At 45.4% G+C, this 19,070-nt stretch overlaps 1 protein-coding gene and 1 long non-coding RNA gene across 5 annotated transcripts in view; one reads left to right on the top strand and one right to left on the bottom strand.

Annotated features, from left to right (window-relative positions):
• Window positions 1–8,562, top strand: part of LOC102555516 (uncharacterized) — a 39,470-nt gene extending 30,908 nt beyond the window's left edge. The window contains exon 6 of the long non-coding RNA XR_015672782.1: window positions 8,299–8,562. This is a non-coding gene — a long non-coding RNA (uncharacterized LOC102555516). The remainder of the gene's footprint in view (window positions 1–8,298) is intronic.
• The window catches only part of Erich3 (glutamate-rich 3), a 102,047-nt gene extending 83,337 nt beyond the window's left edge, over window positions 1–18,710 (bottom strand). For all 4 annotated transcript variants that reach the window (NM_001433090.1, NM_001433091.1, NM_001433092.1 and 1 more), the window contains 1 exon segment: window positions 18,204–18,710. In NM_001433090.1, coding sequence (NP_001420019.1) covers window positions 18,204–18,226 — 23 coding nt within the window. In that variant the 5' untranslated portion in view covers window positions 18,227–18,710.
• Between the last annotated feature and the right edge of the window lie 360 nt (window positions 18,711–19,070).

Raw genomic sequence — 19,070 nt, 5'->3', positions numbered from 1 at the left:
AAAAATAGGCCCCATAAGACAGTGAGCTCTGCTTTCATAGGATCAGAGATTTCTACGGTGGCCACACAGAGTTTTTAAAGAGGGACTATATGGCCAGATTATCATGATTTTGCAATCAACATCCCCCTGCTCATATTTTAGAAGCAGAGCATGTTTACCCTAGCTATCTAGTTAATTAGTAGTTTTCTGGCCAAACACAAGCTTCTCCCCACACCCCATACCCTTCACTGAAAAGGACCATAATAATTGTGCTTTCTTGGAGAGTCCGGGCTTCAAATAGGTGGCCGTAGATGCAGAAGCCAGAAGAACCCAGAGGCTCTCCGCAGAAGGAGACTGCTCAGTGGCAGTTAGAAGAGCACACTGCACACATCCCTTCACTCTCTACTGAGAAGCTATCTAGGGACAATTAACCTCCATGCAGGTGAGGCTGTTCTGAGACAGTAATTCCTCCCGAGGATCCCACCCCAGTTCCCACACACAAATTAGCAGGAAAATCTTCCCTGGAAGGAGCTACACCTAAAAACCTGTTTCTTCCTATTTCTCCCTCACAGAGGCACCCCTGGGGTGCGGTGCAGCCGCCTTGCTCTTAGGAGCCAGGTACCCTGTCATGTTTTCTGTAGACCTCCTAGAGAACGCTGACTTGGTCTTCTTCATGGCCTTGTGTTCCAGGGGCAGAAGCAAACACCCAACTCTTTGCGAATGTGCAACTAGACTTTTCTCTTCATATGACCTCATATTATCTCTAGTTGTCAACATCTTTCTGAGAGAGCAGGGTGGAAGACTGCTCTCTTCCAAAAGGAATCTGAAAAATCTCTACATTATCCTGTTTGTGTATTCTGATGTCCAGACTGGGGTAGGCAAAGCTTGTCTTGCTTGGACCCTTTCTTATGTCCTTTCTCCCGCTGAAAGACCAATCCTCATGACCATTTAGCATGCCGGGTTCTTCCTCTTCTGCAATGCTGCTTACTGTTTCTCTTCTATTTTTTTAATCTATTCTCAAGAAAGATATTCTCAGAGTTGTGCAGCATTCACACTGAAATGCATCTTGGGATACAAGATGTCTCCTAGGTATCTATGGAAGCAAAAGGGCAGAAGCAGAATGAGCAGTGAGAGATCACGCTGCATACAGACCAAGCTGCACATAGACCAAGCTGCACACAGACCAAGCTGCACAAAGACCAAGTCAGCCAACTCTTCACAAGTGTTGTTCCTCAGAGCCGCCCTTCTGGGTGAAATGACCAGGTTCTGCTCATACCCACACTCAGTTCCAGTGCGGGTTGCTCAGGAGGGACAAGACCTTAGACTGGGTGTTATGCTTTAGTCTAGGTAGGCCCTGCAGATACTGACAGCTAGAGGGGGTACAAATGGTCAACAAGTGTTTTCTTTCAAGGAGGCTCAGGTGGCATCTGTGTCAGGGATGGCCATATGTTCCCACTTGTAGGGAGGGGTCTTTACACTTAAATACGACCAAGATCTGCAGTCTGGAGGGTATCCTCCAATAATGAAATGCTAGTTAGTAATCAGGATGCCAAGTCAGAAAGGATACTTTCAGAAATCCAATATGTCGTTGGCCACATCTCACAAAGATCCCAATTACTTCCATATTATCTGATCATTCTAAGCTGAGGTGGCAGAAATCACTGAGTAGCACAACGGATGTCACAGCTGGTTATGATACTTTTTATTTTCCTTCCCTTCTTTTTTATAATACAACTTGAATTTTTCCTTTGGTAATTCTCAGTTTGCTTCTAAACAAAATATGGACTCAATAAGACAGTTTTGAACTTTGATTTTTATATGCCTCTGCAGAGCTACCATTCTTCAAGTCAGTTCCTAGTCAATATTGAGCCCTCCTCCTGACCTCGGGCAAATGTAAGTATAGCACATAGCTCTCAACCTTCTAGCCTATCAGGAGCAACTACTAAACGTGGAGTAGATGACCCTACCAGCTACTGAGCATTCAGCAAACGCCATGCTGTGTTTGGTTGTGTTTCTAAACATATTGTGAAGCACAGTATAGGAGAGAAATGAAGATTGTCCTTAAAGTGTCTGTCTAACACCTGTTATTTTTGTTTGCAATGAATTTTACATTCCTTTCCCAAGATCCAGTTCCTGTCTGTTTGTCTGTCTTTCTGAGACAGCATCCCTCTACATAGTCTTGTTATTCTGGAATTATATAAACCAGGCTGTCCTAGAACTCAGAGATCTGCCTGCTGCTGCCTCCCAAGTGCTGAGACGGAAGGATTGTACCACCATAGCTCGCTTAAGATATAGTTCTTTTAAAGTCAGGTTCTTCTATCGTGTATTATTCAGATTTCCCACCCCTTGGAAACAGCAAGTTCTAGTTTAAGTGTTCCATTTCCATCTCTACTCTTTGGAATTTGAAAAGTTGTTTTATTGCTATTAATCTCAGTTTCATCATCCGAGGGGAGAATAATTTTGTCTCATGGACCTGGAGCTTCTAGTGAGAACTAAATATGACATCATAAGCAAATGGCCAGTTTAGCCAGAGGCATGGATGTTGCAGTAGTGACATTAGCTGCATCATCTTATGAGCCAGCTAAGTGCCAGCCTGTGCTCTCGGAGGAGTTTGTACAGCACTGTTAAAATCATCCAGAAGGCAGGTACAGCAAGAACGACTGGAAGAAGGGCATGGCTTAAATCCAGGAATTAAACAAGACTAGAACTAGGAGAAGGAAACTGGGCAAGTGCCAGGCCACAGGAAGGAGCGACGGGGGCAAGTCAGGCTTGTCTTAAGGAGAGTGGTCATCTAAATGCAAGGAGAGAGCACAGTGGAGTCTCCTTTCTCTACCATCTAGCAAGAACCTCTTCTGACACAACCCTCCCCACTTGACTTGCCTATTCTATACCACTACACCATTCCAGAACCCCCATGGAATCACAGAGGAAACCACTATACCACCATAATGTCTCAAGGACCAGTAGGTGGCCAGTCAGCCAGCCTGCCATGAAGAAGTCTGACACAATAAACCCAGCCAGTTGCTGAGTGCCTTGCCATGTGCTCTCCTGAGGTCACACATCTGTGTAAGTACAGCACCTGCCCTTCAGAGAACATAGCCCAGCCAAGGAAATGGTGCTGGCTGTTGGGGGTTGGGCTGGAGCTGCTATGTATTCAAATGCTAAACACTGGCCCTTAAGATATGGTGCAGTCCTGGATGAGCACATTATCATGTACACCAAAGGGCATGTAAACTTTGCTTGCCTATTTTCTCTGGACGGCCAATTACTGGTGAGAATAGAGGTAGGGAGGTCTTCGGTTCATGGGCTGGAGGTCACAGAGAACCAGGAAATGACCTGATAGAGTGAATCCAGCACAGACAGGACAACCACTGGCAAATAACTGGAGGAGCACAGCTAGCTAGTCTAGTACAGAAAAATAGTCTAGGGGCAATCACCCAGTAATTGTGCTAAAAATGATTAAATAAATCAGTAGGACTCTGTCTCAATTATTGGGGACCTGGCTGGGTCATTATAAGAACTAATAGACTTATTACATATCCAATAACAGCTGACATGATTAGATAAACTATACTCAAAGCAGCTGGGGCTAATTGTCTCTGTGTCTCCTGGAATCTTCAAAAGACCCTATGTGTTTGGTTGGAATCCCAGAGCCTCCAGGAAGTGGCCACCTGACAGGCCAAGTGAAATATGACAGGATTCCCACGTTGAGGGAATAAGCAGGATTTGGCTAACATGACAGGCATAGAGGGACACACACTCTAGGAGGAGCATAACACTCTAGACAAAGACCATGAGTTACCAGCAGCAGACAGTTAGTGTAATAAAAGCAGACGGACTCTGAAGTACTAGTGTATGTCGACCAAGGCAGTTAAAACTTTAGGTCACATATTCCCTTCCTGTGCTCACGGCTTAGAAATCTGAACATTCTTTATCTGTGATTGATGTCAGAAAGGAGCTTATTTTGGAAATACATGGCCTACTTTGACTTCTTTAATGGTCAAGAAACCCAGATGCAGGCCTGGAGAGATGGTTCAGCAGTTAAGAACATTGGTTGCTCTACCAGAGGACCTGAGTTCGACTCCCAGCACCCCACATGGTGGCTAACAACCATCTGTCACTCTAGTCCTAGGAAATCCAACACCTCTGGTGTCTGTGAGCTTCTTGCACATGGTGCACAGACATATATGCAGGCAAATCATCCATATACACAAAATAAAAACAATTTTAAAAAGCAACCTAGATGGTCGAGTGTATATGTGCATGCACACACTCCATATACATGCACAAACATGCCATAAAAGCACACACACACCATACACACACCATGTGCACATATACACGAACACATGGACACACATGCCACACACACACCACATCACACACACACAAACACACACGTGTGTACACACATACCATACACACATACCATGTGCACATATACAGGAACACATGGACACACATGCCACACACCACACACACACACACACACAATGAAAAAAATTAGTTCAATTGATGAAGAAGACAATTCATGGACAGTGAACTCCTTCCCAACCCTCTTTCTCTGTCACCTGAGATGCATCCCTCCTCTTGTTTTGAGCAGTATATGTAATTTAGTTTTGGTTGACATACTTTAAGAATTAAAGACTAAAAACTGAGGCAAATACTTTCTACAAAGACCAAAAGGAGTACAGTGCCTGCCATTTATCAAATCCCTATGATGTGCCAATATGTCTTCAGGAGAGGAATTTATCAGCCTCATGGCTGGAAACAATAAATGGGGTACAGAAAAATTAACTTTCCCAAGTTCACAAAAGGCATAACTGGAAAAATTCTAATTCTACAAAATATTTCTCTCTCTGCTGTCTCGGTCTCTGTCTCTTTGTCTCTGTCCCTCGCTCTGTCTCTGTCTGTCTCTTGCTCTCGTGTGTGTGTGCGTGCGTGTGTGTGTGTGTGTGCGTGCGTGCGTGTGTGTGTGTGCGTGCGTGCGTGTGTGTGTGTGTGTGTGTGTGTGTGTGCGCAGGTATATAATGGTTGTTCATGTTTTAGTGTCAGCTTGACTGAATTATGAAACATCTATGAAATTAGTAAACTCTATTTCTGGGTAGTGGCATTTCCAGACAAGCAGATCCCAAGAGCTCTGAGCAAGTGGACTCATCAGTTCCTTGATGGGTTCATGCCATGATGGCATTGTAGAGGAAGGGAGAGGTTAGGAGGTGGGACTAGGAGAGGTTAGGAGGCAGAGGGCAGTGAAGTGGATGTGTTCTTGGGACCTGTCTCTTGTCCTAGCTTCCCTCTATATACCCACCACACACACACACAAACACACACACACACACACACACATATACACACACAGAGAGATGCTACACACAGCACACACAAACACAGACACACACACAGACACAGACACACACACACATGCACATACACATACACACATACACAGCATGTACATACACACACAGACACAGACACACACAGATACCACACACATGCATGCACACAGACACACACAGATACCATACACACACAGAGAGAGACACACAGAGACACACACACCACACACACACACAGACACACACACAACACACACACACAGAATGGAACACAAATGGAAAAGGCAAGTTTCAGAAGGTTGGAAGCCTTATCCTGCCTCCTAGAGAGAATCTGACCTTTCAAAGCTTCATACCCATTCCTGAGTCTCTTGAGGGCTCTGTCACTACAACCTGCCTGAGCCTTCCTGCTTCCCTTCATGGGGTTCTGGAATTGGGCTGCTGCTTCATGCTCTCACACTAAGTTCAGAAACCTCAGACCTTTGATTTACCTTTCTGCCCCAAACGTGAACTTTCAGTGTCCTTTTTCTCATATGGAATTCTGGGATCAGTGTCACCCTCTCCCTGTACCTTGTACTAGAAGATTCCAGCCCCAGTCAAGGACCCCAGATTGACTGATAGGAACACAGAATTTGTAGAGATGAATATTACAAAGACGACATCTCCTGCATAGTATATACTCACTGATAAGTGGATGTTAGCCAAAAATACAACCCACAGACCCTAAGAAGTGTAACATGCAGAAAGGCCCAAGAGAGGACACTTCAATCCCACTTAGAAGGAGAAGGAAATAATAACAGGAGGCAGAGGGAGGGATCTGGGTAATAGAGGGGAAGAGGAAGGAAAAGGGGGAACAGGATCAGGTATGGAGGGGTAACAGGAGAGAAATCCAAAGGGCCAGGAGAATGAATGGAAATATGTAGTCTCAGGAGTGGGAGGTGGTGAGGACCCTCTAAAATGAACCAGAGACCTGGGAGGTAGAAGACTCTGAGGACTCAATGGGGGTGAACTTATCCAAATTGCCCAACACTGGAGAGAGGGAACCCGAAGAGTCCACCTCCAGCAGATAGACAGGGCCTCGAGTGAGGGATGGGGTTATTAACCCACAGTCAAAATTCCTGACCCAGAGTTCTTCCTGTCTAGAAGAACTGCAGGGGCAAAACTAAGAAGAGACTGAAGGAAAGGAGGTCCAATGACCAGCCCAACTTGGGATCCATCTCATGGGAGGTGGGAGGACACCAAGGCCTGACACTATTACTGATGTCATGTTGTGCTGGCAGACAGGAGCCTGGCATGGCTGTCCTCTGAGAGGCCCTATCAGCAGCTGATTGAGACAGAGGCAGACACTTACACCCAACCATTGGACTAAAGTCAGGGACCCCTATGGATGGATTAGGGGAAAGACTGAGGGGGAGGACAACCCCATAGGAACACCAGCAATCTCACCTGAGCCACCCACCAGGCAGCATACATGGGCTGGTCAGAGGCCCCAGCACATATGTAGCAGAGAACTGCCTGGTCTGGTCTCAGTGGGAGAAAATGCATCTAATCCTCTGTTCCCAGGAGAGACTTGAGGCCCCAGGGAAGGGGGAGCCTTAGGGAGAGCACCCTCTTGGAGAACAGTGGAGAAGTAGGATGAGGAACTGTGGAAGGGGGATCAGGAGGGGGGCAAGGGCTGGAGATATATATATGTATATATGTATATGTGTGTGTGTGTGTGTGTGTGTGTGTGTGTGTGTGTGTGTGTGTGTATCATAAAAGTTAAAAAAAGGACATCTCAAATTTGGTGAGGTGGACATTTAACAGAAATTCCAAACCATTCATTTCAAGAGAATGAAATGACCAACGTTTACGCTTACAACTTCATCAGGAATAATAATTTATTTCTGAATTAGATATCTTAAATATTGATTAGGAAAGAAAAGCCCTAATGGACACTTTCCCACTTAAGGTGTCAAAGAGGAGCAAGAGACCATGGGCACGTGTTTAAAACGGCCTGGAAATGGAAGCTTTAGCTTCGGACAGGTCAGTTGTGTGTGATGTGGGCTTTCAGCATGCTGTAACATGTCACCTAAATCAGTAAACAATGTTGCCATTCTATTTCCCTGCCTCCCGCTATGCGGATTACTACGATTGGAGACAGCTTCCTCAGACGTCTTCCTTATGTCTCAGCCACACTTCAAAGTCTTCTCGGCTTCTTTAATTATCTTAATGCTACTTCCAGCTCAGGAAATAAGTCTAGACGTTCTGTAGAAACCTGTGTCTGCTCATGCACTGCGGTTACATGGAGAACCAAGCGCCTCCCACAGTCAGGAGTCAGAGCAATCACAAAACCTGCTTAGGGTCACGTGACTCCTTTGTGGCATGATTGACAATCCAGAATTCAGACCATCCAAGCCCAATCTTAGGCAGCCAGTACTAATAGCTCTGTGGTAGACATTGAGCTGTCCAGGAAAGACTATTCCCAGTCCTTTCTCCTGTGTCTATCTCCCCAGTAGAGTCAGAACACCTCACCCTTGCTCTTCCTTACTCTTGCCTGGTATATGCACAGATGCAATTGTGGTCGATGAGACACACCACAAAGAATGCTAAAAGTAGCTTGCCTAGGAAGCGCAAGGCCCTGGGTTCGGTCCCCAGCTCCGAAAAAAAGAACCAAAAAAAAAAAAAAAAAAAAAAAAAAAAGAAAGAAAGAAAGAAAAAGAATGCTAAAAGTATCCTGTGAATGTTTTCCTGGCCCATCACTTCCCTTCCTACTTGTGGTGGTTTTACAAAAATAATGATAATGCAATGACTGACTTTAATTTTATATCTTGCTGCCATAGATAAATAATAAGAAATGTGCAGGGATAACGACTTACATAACCAATCCAAGTCCTGATACTAACAAGACTCTTAATCACCTGAATGTTTACTGCAGATATAACAAGTCATAGCTTTTGTCAAGGCCTGAGCCTCTGTTTAATTTCCTTTCTCCCGGTTGCAGCCAAAGATATTCCTAACACGGGATCACTGAGTTCCCTGAGGATGGCAAGGCACGGCAAGGATCAGTGGCTTTAAATCATGCCCCAAACTTATTATTTGGGCCTTTTAAGATCTCAGGATCTCAGAAGAATTCCTGAAGACTGAGGTTCCAGGCCATAGCAATTCCTGAGTGTGGCATTACCACACAACAGACACTCCAGGAACTGTACTTGAGGGAGTGACTCTACTCTTGGAACCTAATAAATACTTGTTTGTGTGATAGTCGGTCTTGAGTGCTAGCTTTACAGGATTTAGAGTCACTATGGAAACAAAGCCCTGTGAGGGTTTGGAAATTCTGCTAATTAATGATGGGAAGCCCCGCCTTCAACATAGGCAGCATCATGGACTGAGGTGCTGGACTGCATAAAAGGGGGAAAGTGAACCTAGCCAAGCCCCAACACTCACAGCTCTCTGCTTCCTGGCCACAGATGTCCTATGACCAAATGCCTCGTGCTCCAGCCTCCGTGATGTCTCTCTCATGATGGCCTATACCATTAAACTGTGAGCCGTCCCTCCCCTCTCCCATTACAATCTATTCCCAGTAGTCCAGCAAGTAACTATCACACCAGCTTCCAGCAACCATTGAGCTAATTTTAAACCACAGTGACAGTGATATTACAAATCCCAGAGACACGGAGAGGTGTGGCCTCTTACCACAAGGGCTTGCAGTTTACGTGGGAGACGGAAAGACTCCTCCGATGCTGTGTTGGCATAATTTTAAATCAGTTGAGAAACAGATTTTCAAAGAGTCTAGTTTTGTCAAAACGGGTAAGCAGTAGGGACATGGAGTGGAAATAATATAACAAAATGCTCGCCGTAATCACCGACGGGGGGAGGGCTTCAAAGGCGCCTTGATTTTTCTCCCTTGTTCTTGTCATCTCCAAGTGTGAAATTTCAAACTACAGATAAGTGGAGGAAGGAAAATTAAAAACCACTTGTGTCCCGCGCACCCAGCAATTTGAAGTTCCTTCTAATTCTGTTCTTCTAATTTGCCGCAGATTATTTTTATTGGATCCTAAACAATAGAGATGATATTACTGTAAATATCTCAAAGCAAGCAGTGTAGAGGAGGAACGGCTCAATACAAAAGGCACATAATAGCCACAGATATGAAATGCTATATAGCCCGTCTCACAGAGAGAACGGCCAATTAACGGCAACTATCAAGCGTGATCCGACTCCATTTGAAACCCACACAGTTTGTAGTGCTGTTTCCTAAGTGCTTTGTACAATTCATTTCGCCTGTTTAGTTCCCCGCTGTGCCTTCTTTCGCTTCAGCATTTTGCCCCCAGTATCTTCGTTAATTTATAAATGTTTATAACTGTGGCAGGAAAATAATAACCGTCACAGAGGAATGGATCACCAGTTTCAAGTGATTGGTTTTATATCCCAGTCAGTACCAGGCACTGAAGGATAGGGGGTCTTGAAGTTAGGCCCTGGTTCATGCTCCCAGTCCCATGCTCCCAGAAATAAGACTCAGATGCAAAATATATTTACAAATGCCTAGCCATATGGCTAGGTTCTACTCTGACTAGATCTTAACTAAAATAACCCAATTATTTTAACCTACATTTTACCACATGGCTGGTTACCTGTGCTGAGGTACCATGCCTCTAGCTCCTCACATTGTCCCAAGATGGCTCTCCAGCCTCTGGCTCTATCCCAGAGTTCTTTCTCCTCCCAGATGTCTCACCTCTACTTTCTGCCTAAGCCATAGGCCTTAGGCTTTTTAATTGACAGGTGATGTATCCATACAGTACACAAGACATTCTCCCTATAGGGAGGGACTTGACCACCGAGGTGGCATAATGTGTCCCAGCAGAGCTCACTGGCCCGTTAGCCTCATTAGCTCACCTCAGTGGGGTTTTCCTCAAAGTTGGGCTGGGTTTGGACCTTATCTCTCCCTTTTGAGCTTTTGGCTTCAAACATCAGTGTGTTAAATAATGGACTACATGGGCTTAACATGTACGCTCAAATTTATGAGGTGAAATCCTAACTTCCAATGTGACAATATCAGAAAATGGGGACACTGGGGAGAGTTTAAAAAAGAGTTCAGCCTTCTCACAAATGAGATTAGAACCATAGAAAAAGAGGAAAGGGGCGGGGGTAGCCATAAGGGGCCTGATATGCAGGCAGTGTGGGGACAGAGACAGAACGAGGCCACCTGTGAGTGAAGAAGCTGACCTCTACAGATGTCACCTACCAGCCTGAACTACCTACCCTCTAGAACTGTGTGAAGTAAATTTGGGTTGTTTTTAAGGCACTGGATCTACAGGATTTAGATACACTAAGACATTCATTGCCACCACTCTGCCGATAATCAATCAATCATTTGTTTTCTGTGACTCTGCGTTTCTTATAAAGACTTACTTCAGCTTTTAAGACCAGGCAATAAAAGCTTTCAGCTATTATAAACAAGTGTATTAACTCAGTAAGACTGTCATAAAATCATATCGCAGAAGAGGCAGGTGTCCTTCACAACATGCATTTATCTTCTTGTGCTTCCAGAAGCTAAAGAGACTATAACTTTGGGCCAATGTCTACGGAGTTGATTGCTCCTGAGGGCCACTTTGGAAAGATCAATGCCAGCTTCCCACATTGGTTCATGAAGGACCACTGTATCTGTAATGTTCCGAGCCTCTTTCTATGTGTGCACTTCTGTGTCTTAATGTCTATCTATTATAAGGACACGTGTCAGCTTGCTTTGGGGCCCTTTGATATCACTTACCCTATTACTTATTTAAAGCTCTATCTCTAAGTACAGTCACATTCTGAGATGTGTGGGACTGAGCCTACCACAGAATAATAAGAACAGTGACCCGTTTCTGTAGGCAATGTCCATGTAAGGCATAGAAATTAAGAATGTCTTTCTTGAGCACCTAGATATCTTGATTCTGGAGTCTCTATGCTCTCAAACAGAATGTAACCATTAACAGCTGATCAGAAATGGCACAGGAACCCTGTACTGGCTGGTTTTGTGTGTCACGGAGCTGGAGTTATCACGGAGAAAGGAACCTCAGTTGAAGAAATGCCTCCATGAGATGCAGCTGTGAGGCATTTTCTCAATTAGTAATCAAGGTAGGAGGACCCAGCCCACTGTGGGTGGGCTGGTGTGATTCCTGGGCTGGTGGTCTGGGTTCTATAAGAAAGCAAGCTGAGCAAGCCAAGGGAAGCAAGCCAGTAAGTAACATCCCTCCATGGCCTCAGCATCAGCCCCTGCTTCCTGACCTGCTTGGGCTCCAGTCCTGACTTCCTTTGGTGATGAACAGCAAATTGAAAGTGTAAGAAGAATAAACTTTCCTACCCAACATGCTTGATTTGTGCAGGAATACAAACCCTGAGTAAGACAAACCCTCTGGACCCTCCCACATCTATGCTGGCAGCTGTGCTAAAAGAGAAAATCATATGGTGTGGGCCTATTACTGGAGGCCAGGTGCCAGGGTTCATGTGAAGGGTTCAAGGGCACCTCCACTTTGCTGCTGCCCAGCCTTTTCGGTTGCTCCAAGATGTCAGAAGGCCTGAGCCAGAAGAAGGCTGGCTAGCCAGCGAGAAGGGCAGGGGAGCTTCTGGTGGTGATTTCAGGAGAGCTGATCTCTTCCTCAAGAGGCAGTGTTACTGCTCTTATCATGGAAGCTCCCAGATGAGGGAGTAATTCTTGCACACCTTTTTTCCTTCTGGATAGGATTCTTATATACAGTTTGGGGGTGGGTCAGGGTCTGATGGTAGGTACTTCCTATTGGCTTGGTCTGAGAGCTTGGGGATATCTTATCTACATATGGGAGGGCTTGGGGTGCTGATGGTCACAAACCTCTCTACAGCGGTCTGTGGTGGGTTGTAGCTATGTGACAGGAGCCTAGTTTCCTGGGAGTTTAGGGAAACGCCTACTGTCCCTTAGGGACACCGGGGTTTCAAACCTTAGCTCAACCAGGAACCAGGACACCTTTTGCAGTCCACCGCTGCACAATATGGAAGCCACGCAAGTTAGAGTAGATGAACCGCCACACCACAGCAGCCACCCGCAGACCAAGAGTCAGCCACAGGAAGGAGACAGGGAGGGGGAGCAAGGATCAGAGAGGACTCACAGGAGAATAAGAAACTATTAAAGAAACCAGACCATTGTCTCTCCGTGTTCCAGGGTTGTTCACTGTTAATGTTTATTTCCTGAGGCTCACTATACAAGCAGTGATTTGGTAACAATTTTCCAGAAGCCTAAAATCCTAACACCAGCAGAATCACAGTAAAGCATGACTTTTCAAAGCACTCTGTTCAGCTCGTCACATCCCCTCCTCTTTCTGCAGAATACACTTTACTGCAAAGAGTCAAGCTCCCAGCTGAGTTACTTTGGGCCAAGTAGCAACAATGTTGCCAGTGAAGGATATGTTGTCTCCTTTCTGGATTTGTGGGAGAAAAGAGAGAAAAAAAAATAGAACATGTTTTCCGAAGCTGGGATATTCTGCTTGACTGTTTTAGATGAAGGTACAAGTTTCTGAAAATTGCTTAACCTGTAAACCCGGCATGGGGTTCTGTGCATAAGTCACTACTCAGTCATTTTTCATATGCTTCACTCGGACAATAAAGCAAAACAAGCTAAGGGAAGGGAGAAAACAACTAGGGAAAGTGTGTTGACATACTCAAGTCTGGGGACACTGCACAACCTCAATATCCAAGACCATTTGGACAGCTGGCTGCTTGTGCAAAAAATAAAGAATAACGATTCAAATATATTTACCTTAAACAATGCGCTTGAATACAAAGTACAAATGTATGTCTGCTCACTATACATCCTTGCTAGTTGAGAGTTTTCCTTGAGTTAGCCAACTGTTCTGCTATTTGTAGTACATTATGCACACAGTCAAACCATTTGGGAATTTACAATCTGAAGAAAAATGACACTCCCAGAACTTGGGATGCTGTAGTGTGTGTTCTACTTCTTTGTGCTGATTTTAGTGCCACTTAAATGTGAGAGTTTCCCTTTAAACTTGGTATTTATGAAATCGTCACATACAGTGTAGTATTCTGTAATCTGTGCAGTGGGGTTAAGATGCTCAAGGAGCCCATGGTTCTCACTCCATACCATATGTCTTGGTCTGTATCGAAATGAGTCGCAGAAGACTGGAAACTAACTACAGTGTTTGAGGTTTTCAAGAGAAATGACTTTCCAGAACCCTAAAATCCTAACACCAACAGAATTATTCACCTAAAGCCAAAGATCATTCGAATCACGCTGTTCACTTACAAATTTGAAGGCTTAAAGATACACATGCTCCCTCAGGATTAGATTAATTGGGTGCTGTGTTAAGAGTCCTGTCAGAAAGGCTCTACCTTCCCTTTCTGTCCAAATATCCTGAAGAACACTCAGTCTCTCTGTTCTGTCTTCCCAAGCAGAGGCTCAGAGAACAGAAAGGAGCAGGGTGGCCCTGGTCTCTAAACCAGTTTGCAAACTTGGATTCACACAGTCCCAGGATGCCATAAAAGACTTTCCTGAAGACACTCGAGAAGGCTAGCTTCAACGGACGTCTACTCCTTAACTTCCTCCTGTGCTTCTTTAAAAGGAAACTTCTGTAAAATGCCTTTTCAGTAATACTGATTCCTACGCCCTCACACCTGCCCCACTATAAATTATAAACACCCTTCTGCTTCCATGAAACGGAGGTGCCCCTCACTCTCTGGTACCCCACTGGGGAACATGGAGCTTAGGAAAGCAGAAGTGTGAAGGGACAATCTGAGGTATAGTCTAGATGTTGCTACATCAAACACCTTCCGTGCTGGGCAACAAGTCTGATTAGAAAGCCAATAGCTTCCAACCCATTGCATCAGAAGCAGCTGAACTCTCTGGGGAGCCATTAGAAGGAATATTTCTGGTGACGGGTGACTGAGGTTTTGATAGTCAGCCCTGAAGGAATTCTAAGCATTATTATTACCAAAACAAACACCCCTCCCTTTCCATCTCTTTGTATGAATGGGCTTTTTCCATGTAAGGTAGAGTCATGGCATCTATACTAAAAAAAAGAAAAAGAAAAAAGAAAAAAAGAAAGAAAAGAAGAGACCTGTAGCATAGACGATCAGAGGACAAGCCAGGACTAGTGCACCTACCTGTTAAACCCAACCATCAACTGGGACCAACTTGCTTCCTCAAGGTAGCAATGTTGGCCATCGGGAAAACTGCCAAACACATTCAAATATTTAAAAATAGCCAACTCTGAAATTCTGCATCAAAGAGATGATTTGAGGGACAGGCATGAGCAGTGAACTAGAATCTTCTGAGGAGGGCTGGGTTATTCAGGTTGATGGGAAAGACCCCAAAGGCTGCTCAAGCATGTAATGGATACATCTATGGTGGATTACAGTGGGACACATCATCTATGGTGGATTACAGTGGGACACATCTATGGTGGATTACAGCAGGACACATCTATGGTGGATTACAGCGGGGCACATCTATGGTGGATTACAGTGGGACACATCATCTATGGTGGATTACAGCGGGACACATCTATGGTAGATTACAGCAGGACACATCTATGGTGGATTACAGCGGGACACATCTATGGTAGATTACAGCAGGACACATCTATGGTGGATTACAGCAGGACACATCTATGGTGGATTACAGCGGGGCACATCTATGGTGGATTACAGTGGGACACATCATCTATGGTGGATTACAGCGGGACACATCTATGGTAGATTACAGCAGGACACATCTATGGTGGATTACAGCAGGACACATCTATGGTGGATTACAGCATCACCAGGGAATGTACCTACTCTCTGAAGGTGCACAACTGATGGTATACAGAATTATCAGAGAGTACAACACTTCAAAGCTACGTCTTCTGCATTTTTCCTTGTCATGGAGTCTAACTTTTCCCTCCTCTTAACTCAAAGATGTATATTTGATGGCTCTTCTCAGTCAAGTGGGTCTCTCAGATGGGGAGCCAAACCCCGGTGGATTCAGTGATGGGCACGAAGAAAGGGCTATATGGTTTTATTCTAAGCCGGCCGATGGAAGAGTCCCCATTCCCCATTGCGTCCGGAGGCAGAGTGCCCAGCAAACCCATGCACAAACAGCGAAGTGGGTGGGACCCAGTAAACTGGAGGGACTGTGAATTGGACCTGTTCACTCTAAAAAAAACAAAACGACTTTTATTTCAGACAGTAGAACTGGCAATGGTGTCTCATAGTTGGCACCAAAAGGAGAGGCAGCTGAACCTTGAAGTCTCTGTTATCTTTGGAAGACTTTCTAGGACCATTTTGATTTTACTCCCAAACTCCATCTGAACAAAGCCTGCAACAGGGGCCTGTGTGCTTTTGAGATCCAGTGTTTGATGATGAGCAACTCGGGGGTGGGGGTGGGGGAGCCAGAAGACGGCATTGGCCGCTACTATACAGCTCTACAGCAGGAGGAAGTTCAGACGCACGCTGCCGGGTTTATTGCAAAACTGCACTTTATTTTATCTTTAAGATGGGATAATTACCAACTGCCTCAGTCAGGACGAAGAAGGCATTCTGCTTTGATGAAGCCTTTTATTTGCTACTCAAACTTTTACTATTTCCAAATGGTAGCATAAACAAGAGAAATAATTACCCCTTTTATTTGAGGGGGGTGTTGGAGGGAGACTTTTATCCATTTGAATGCTTTTGTCATTGGGTGAGGTTTAAGGCATGTAGACTAAATTCATCTCTGCCCATCGTTTCTGCTTGTTTGTTTATTCCCTTGTGACCGTGTAGCCTTGGCTGGCCTGGAGCTCATTATGTCCACAGCATTTGTCTTGAGATCATAGAGACCTGCCCAGTTCTGCTTTTCAAGTGATGGGATTTAAAGCCCTGCAGCCCGCGTATTATTTTTATAAACTAGTCACAGCACACTTACACCGGCACTATTAAAAAATTTAATATAGCCACCCTCTATAGTAATATCTGGTCACAATGTCTGTGATTCAGCAGATGTTGACATGATCTGAGCGAGTTCTCTGCACATCCGTGCTCAGGTCTATTAGACTATTGAGTGGGATGATGAGGGGTCCAAGCTGACCAGAGATGCTGGCTTTATGTTTCGGCCCTGGCCCTTCCAAACTGTAGCACCTTTAGAAACCTCCCAATCCTAATCTTCGTGTCTGTAGAGATCTCAGTCGTTAGAGCCTCTGAATGCGCAATCAGGGAGGTTTCTCGTGTCTACACCAGAATGGAACCTGGCTCACCTAAGTATTTAATGTCTGCTCTAAAAGGGATTTTTTTTTCCTTTGGTGACCGCATGCCCTATCATCCAGCACCACTCATTCAACCAGCGATTCTTGAGCTCCCCCTTACCCTGGACAGTCCTAGATACAGAGAAACATGTCATATAAGGCATGGAGCTGATATTTGAAGAAGCTTTGCCTCTTAGTGCAGGATGTGTGGGCCGAGCCCACATCACCCTTGAACAGTACTGCAGAGCGTACACGTTTATCCCGTCCCCTTCCCCCATGTGCTCAGAACTAATGGAGCTTCAGAAAATTTTGACTTCGGTTTCTGAAATCTTAATCTTGGCACAGTTTAATAAGCAACTGCAGGTCTGCCTGTATTTTCACATAAATGATTAAATGGAACAACCGGGTTCTAACTTAGCCAAAAACTTGACAAACATAGGAAGAGACCGTGACTGACACATTCATTTTCCTGGATTCAGACAAAGTGCCAACAGCATCTGCAGAAAACATATTATTCCCATCCCAAGGGACCCATGGCCAACAACAATTGCTCAGAAACTCAGCAGCAAATCATTAAAGCACCAAAATTCAATTTAGCATAGGTGCCCTCACTTTCCAAAATGTTCTGAACCCACCTTCCCTTCCAGCAGGACACCTTACAGGACTCTGGACGTTCAAACATTACTATTTCTTGTCCTCTCCCTGGGAGAACCGGTTAAAAAGTGAAATCTTCAGGTTTGACTGAAGATCCTGAGAGCAATAATGAATGTGTTGTCTCAGACACCACCAACCTCAAACGATCCTAAAGAGGATGCCCTGTGCCAATCCTCTGCTCCTTAACATGTAAAAAAAGGAAACTGAAAGGCATCTTCAAATTAACTTGCAAAACCAGAGAAGGGAGGGGGGTGTTCTGTTGGCTAGATACATGGTAACAAAAGCTGACCTAATGTGTGTTGCACACTTAATTCAAAAGGCAGGTGGATTTGTGTAATAACCAACAAAGATTGATCAGTGTCTCTTATGTATGGAATATGGCTAATATGCCTTCTGAGGAGTCACCATATCCACAGACGCTGTCTGCCTGTGTGGGCACCTCGTTCCTTGATCTTTCCGGACATACCACTTTCCTGGGCCCGGGTGGTTCGAAAGAACACATTATGGTGCCTCTGCAACTGGGAAGATACATTCTGACATAAGGTGCCTCCCTCCTACAAGGAGGCCTTCCTAGACAAATAAACGACCTTTCCTTTGTATGCAGGCCAGAGAGAGAATTTATCTCTGTCTTGAATCTCCCAACAAATGCGTATCTCAGTAACTTCTACTTTAGCATTTAAACACTTTTGTTCCAGACTGAGGGACATTCATCCCAGCTGATATCCGTCCCTGCGTATTGTACGCGATTTTCACATCCATTTTTCCTGTCTTTCCTGTCTTTCCAGGCTGAGAATTTCAAGAGTGGTGAATGTTATGAAGAAGTGAGGATGGGTAGGGAGGAGATAGGACGCCTGGGATTTCTGCCATCCTCCTGCAACCTAGAATCTGTGTATGTTTTTTTTTTTTTTTTCTCTCCCCAGTTCTCCCTCCCCCTCCCAGAGCTCCGCAGCAGGAGGGAGGAGGAAGAGAGCCGCTGGCTGGAGCCGCCACCTGCCACAGCTAGGCAAAGCCAGTTGTCACTTACCCAGCGGGGTGAGAATGGCTCATTTTTGCAGAATCCTTTTCGGACCCCGCTGCAGGTGCAGATGCGGCTAGCGGTGGCTTTGCGCTGCAGTGGCGGGGATTCGGGGCACCTGGGCTGGGCTCCGCCCTTCCTCACCCGGGCTCCCTGCAGCCTCCCGGTTGCTACTTGATGGCGTCCACAGACTCCCAGTTGCTAAGGGAGGAGGGAAGGCGAGCACCTAGGGCTGGGAGAAGCAGCGGTGCTGCTGGAACCAAGCCTAGGCAAGCTGGAAAGGAAGCCAGCTTCCACCCTGCTTACTGGGCCGATATGGGAGGAGATCCAGCAGGCTGCAGCTTAGTTACTCTGGGGTTACCGTTCCCCAGGCACCTAAACCATGAAGAAAACACACACACACACACACACACACACACACACACACACACACACACACACAGAGGACCCTTTCTGGCTCAACTTCTAGCTAGGCCCCTAACTGGATTCTGCTCGCAGAAAGCCCGGAAAAGCCACAATCGGGTGCCTTGGTTTCTGCTCCTAAAAACAGACCCAGGACGCAACAGCATTAAAGATGCAGTTTCCCTCTTTATGGGTCGCAGCTTTTGTTTCTATAGCTGCAAAGCATAGAAATCTTAGACCACCAGCTTTCTTCCTCCCTGGAAATCCCCATCTTTAGGCCCCAGGTCCCCTTGCCTCCCCATGTTGAGAGGGTCGACGGGAGTAAAGGCTAGGCAACTGCGGATTGAAACCCTGCAGAAGACTAGTTTAAGGGGAAGGAGCGTTGGTAGGAAGCAAGCTCCATCCTGGGCTGAGATGAAGGATTGTTGGTCTTGCTTTGTCAGATATCTGCTGAATCATGGACTTGTCTGGCGA

This window comes from Rattus norvegicus, chromosome 2, assembly GCF_021556685.1.
Source record: "Rattus norvegicus strain SHRSP/BbbUtx chromosome 2, alternate assembly SHRSP_T2T, whole genome shotgun sequence".
Lineage (NCBI taxonomy): Eukaryota > Metazoa > Chordata > Mammalia > Rodentia > Muridae > Rattus > Rattus norvegicus.
This window is presented reverse-complemented; position numbering and strand designations above follow the sequence as displayed.